The sequence below is a fragment of the Gobio gobio genome (genome assembly GCF_949357685.1).
Source record: "Gobio gobio genome assembly, chromosome: 21".
Lineage (NCBI taxonomy): Eukaryota > Metazoa > Chordata > Actinopteri > Cypriniformes > Gobionidae > Gobio > Gobio gobio.
This window is the reverse complement of record NC_137117.1, coordinates 5,470,263-5,475,262: the sequence shown is the minus strand read 5'-3', so window position 1 is coordinate 5,475,262 and position 5,000 is coordinate 5,470,263. Positions and strand designations below refer to the sequence as shown.

General features: G+C 33.7%; 1 protein-coding gene across 2 annotated transcripts in view; it reads left to right on the top strand.

Annotated features, from left to right (window-relative positions):
• The window catches only part of ttc39b (tetratricopeptide repeat domain 39B), a 24,431-nt gene that overhangs the window by 7,554 nt on the left and 11,877 nt on the right, over positions 1-5,000 (top strand). For both annotated transcript variants that reach the window (XR_013815489.1, XM_079803249.1), the window contains exons 7-9: positions 2,858-2,922; positions 3,359-3,464; positions 4,576-4,641. Coding sequence is in view for 1 of the 2 variants with exons in the window: in XM_079803249.1 (XP_079659375.1) it covers positions 2,858-2,922; positions 3,359-3,464; positions 4,576-4,641 (237 nt within the window). In the remaining variant the exon portion in view is untranslated. The remainder of the gene's footprint in view (positions 1-2,857; positions 2,923-3,358; positions 3,465-4,575; positions 4,642-5,000) is intronic.

Below are 5,000 nucleotides of genomic sequence, written 5' to 3'. Positions count from 1 at the left end.
GTACAATATGATACAGTACGTACGATATGATACAGTACGATATGATACAGTACGATACGATATGGTATTCTACGATACAGTATGATACGATGCAGTATGATATGATACAGTACGATATGATACAGTACGATATGATACAGTACGTACGATATGATACAGTACGATATGGTATTATACGATACAGTATGATACGATGCAGTATGATATGATACAGTACGATATGATACAGTACGATACGATATGGTATTATACGATACAGTACGATACGATGCAGTATGGTATGATACAGTATGGTATGATACAGTACGATACGATATGACATTTTACGATACAGTACGATACGATGCAGTACGATATGATACGATATGGTACTATACGATACAGTACGATACGATATGGTATTTTACGATACAATATGATACGATGCAGTATGATATACTACAGTACGATACGATATGGTGTTTTACGATACAGTACGATACGATGCAGTACGATACGATGCAGTACGATACGATACAGTACGATATGATACAGTACGATATGATACAGTACGATACGATGCAGTACGATATGATACAGTACGATATGATACAGTACGATATGATACAGTACGATACGATATGGTATTATACGATACAGTACGATATGATGCAGTATGATATGATACAGTACGATACGATATGGTATTATACGATACTGTACGATATGACGCAGTATGATATGATGCAGTACGATATGATACATTACGATACGATATGGTATTATACGATACAGTACGATGTGATGCAGTATGATATGATACAGTACGATACGATATGGTATTATACGATACAGTACGATATGATGCAGTATGATATGATGCAGTACGATACGATGCAGTACGATACGATATGGTATTATACGATACAGTACGATATGATACAGTACGATACGATGTGGTATTATACGATACAGTACGATATGATACAGTACGATACGATGTGGTATTATACGATACAGTACGATATGATGCAGTACGATATGATACAGTACGATACGATATGGTATTATACGATTCAGTACGATATGATGCAGTACGATACGATGTGGTATTATACGATACAGTACGATATGATGCAGTACGAAATGATACAGTACGATACGATATGGTATTATACGATTCAGTACGATATGATGCAGTACGATATGGTACAGTACGATATGATGCAGTATGATATGATACAGTACGATACGATACAGTACGATATGGTACAATACGATATGGTACAGTACGATACGATACAGTACGATATGGTACTGTACAATATGGTACAGTACGATATAATACAGTACGATATGATAAGGTATGATACGATACTGTACGATACGATACTGTACGATATGATATGGTACGATATGATACGGTACGATATGAAAAGGTACGATATGATAAGATACGATATGATACAGTACAATATGATACGGTACGATATGATACGGTACGATATGATAAGGTATGATATGATACAGTACGTTATGATATGGTACGATACTTTGATATGATAGTGTACGATATGATACGGTACGATATGAAAAGGTACGATATAAGATACGATATGATACAGTACAATATGATACGGTATGATACGGTACGATATGATACGGTACGATATGATAAGGTATGATATGATACAGTACGATATGATATGGTACGATACTTTGATATGATAGTGTACGATATGATACTGTACGATACGGTATGATATGATACAGTACGATATGATAAGGTATGATATGATACAGTACGATATGATATGGTACGATACTTTGATATGATACTGTACGATATGATAAGGTATGATATGATATAGTACGATACGATACAGTACGATATGGTACGATACTGTACGATATGATACAGTACGATATGGTACGATACTGTACGATATGATACAGTACGATATGGTACGATACTGTACGATATGATTCTGAATGATATGATAGTGTACGATAGGATAGTGTACGATATGATACAGTACGATATGGTACGATACTGTACGATATGATACTATGATATGACACTGTATGATATGATACAGTACGATACGATGCAGTACGATATGATATGATACAGTACGATACTGTACGATATGATACTGTACGATATGGTACGATACTGTACGATATGATACTATAATATGATACTGTATGATATGATACAGTACGATACGATGCAGTACGATATGATACTGTATGATATGATACTGTACGATATGGTACGATACTGTACAATATGATACTGTAAGATATGATGCTGTATGATATGATACAGTACGATATGATATGATACTGTACAATATGATACTGTACTACATTAGTAATGCAAAATGAACGTTACAGCAGCAAAAACCTCACAAACCAATAAAATAAAACTACATACAAACTAAAAATAACATCAGCATGTGCCGTTCATATTACTAAACCATGCCTGGAATGCCAGTATATCAGTGAAATACTATTATAGTTCTTATTAATATTTTATTTAATTTAAAGTATTTGTTTTTTATGTTTGTTGTTTTGGGTTTAGGTTTAGTTCAGAGGAGTAATCCTGCTTGGCGAATCATATTTTCTTGTTTTAAGCATAAATCTAATACATTCTAGTCAAATAATATTAATAACAAACAGTTTGCCAAAGGAATAAATCATGTATTGCAATAATTAATCAATATTTATGGAAGCTTGTTTCCACCACACAACTGTGAGGGGACAAAAGTCACTTTCTAGGTTTTTATTCTGTAGCGAAACAAGCTTCTGTAATATTAATAAAGATATGAAATATAAGGCGCAAATGCTCAGTCATCACTGCTCTCTGTTTCAGGATGAAAACATGATCAGTTTTATTAAAGGAGGAATCAAAGTACGCACAAGTTATCAAATCTACAAGTGAGTCTGGAGTCAACAATAACTGATGGTTATTACGAGTATTAAAAATATGATTGAATCTTCTGTATGATATCTGTACAAATATTGTTTATAATGTAATAAACAGTTTTGCAATTATTGCATGTAAGCAACGTTTGAAAATGATATTTTATTATAATACATTATACATACACTGATCAGGCATTACATTATGACCAGTGAATATCGCTGATGATCTCCTGTTAGTGGGTGGGATATATTAGGCAGAAAGTGAACATGTTGTCCTCAGAGTTGATGTGTTAGAAGCAGGAAAAATGGGCAAGCGTAAGGATTTGAGTGAGTTTGACAAGATTCACAATATTAGGTCATAATGTTATGCCTGATCGATGTATGTATATATAATCTATTATTATTCTGTAGCTGAAGTGTGTGTGTGTGTGTGTGTGTGTGTGTTTAGGGAATGCCAGAATGTGTCGAACATGACTCAGGGAGCGGGCGCGGACAGCGAGGCCTTCAGACAGTTTGAGGGCGGAGTCAAGCTGGGGATTGGCTCCTTCAACCTGGTCAGTAAATGAGACAGGAAGTGCAGGAGAGTCATTGTGCATGTGAATAAACTGCATGTTTAACTGTGTTTTAATTGTTTCAATTCTGTTTTAATTCTGTTTAACTGTGTGTAACTCATATTTTTTTTTTTTTTACTGTTTTAACTCTGTTTGACTGTTTTAATTGTTTCAATTATGTTTTAACTATGTTTGAACTGTTTGACTCTGTTTAACTCTTTTAATTATTTTTAACTCTGTTGTAATTCTGTTGAACTGTGTTTAACTGTTTTAACTCTATTTTAACTCATTTTAACCCCGTTTTAATTATGTTTTAACTTGTTTTAACAATATTTTAACTCTGATTAAATCGCTTCTAACTGTTTTAACCCTGTTTTACTCTGTTTAACTCTATTTTAATTCTGTTTAACTGTGTTTTAACTCTGTTTTACTCTGTTTTAACTTTGTTTTAACTCTGTTTTGAACAGTTTAACTCTGTTTTAACTGTGTTTTAACTCTGTTTTACTGTTTTAACTTTGTTTTAACTCTATTTTACTCTGTTTTAACTGTTTTAACTCTGTTTTAACTGTTTTAACTCTGTTTTAACTCTGTTTTAACTGTTTAACTCTGTTTTAACTGTCTTTTAACCCTGTTTTAATTCTGTTTTACTGTTTTAACTTTGTTTTAACTCTTTTTAACTGTTTAACTCTGTTTTAACAGTTTTAACCCTGTTTTAACTCTTTTACTGTTTTAACTTTGTTTTTAACTGTTCAACACTGTTTTAACTGTGTTTTAACCCTGTTTAACTCTGTTTTACTATGTTTTAACTGTTTAACTCTGTTTTAACTGTGTTTTAATCCTGTTTTAATTCTGTTTTACTGTTTTAACTTTGTTTTAACTCTCTTTTTAACTGTTTAACTCTGTTTCAACTCTGTTTTTAACTGTTTAACACTATTTTAACTGTGTTTTAACCATGTTTTAACTCTGTTTTACTCTGTTTTAACTGTTTAACTCTTTTTTACTCTGCTTTAACTGTGTTTTAACCCTGTTTTAACTCTGTTTTACTCTGTTTTAACTGTTTAACTCTTTTTTACTCTGCTTTAACTGTGTTTTAACTCTGTTTTAACTCTGTCAGATGCTGTCTTTACTGCCTGCACGAATCCTTCGACTGCTGGAGTTCATCGGCTTCTCAGGGAACCGAGTGAGTGAGAGGGGGGTGGTGAGAAGGTTTCCGGAACTTTGAATCAATTGCTTCGCAAAACGATTCACAGTTTCGAAGCGCTCCACTCCACACGCTGAACCAAATACAAATGCTTTATCTATTAAATGCAGTTAACATATCATCCAGGCCCGGTTCTACAGGGGTGCTAGAGGTGCTAAGCACCCTCAAACGCAAGCAAAAGCCTCCTCAGTTGATACTGAAATATTGGCGAAACAGATTTGACAGATTTGCAAATATGTTTCCTCTGGAGAGCGTCAAATGCATCTATTACAGCGTGTTTTTGCAGCGGTGAGTAATGTAGCCAATCACAGATAGTTGTTGATCTCTCGCATCTCATG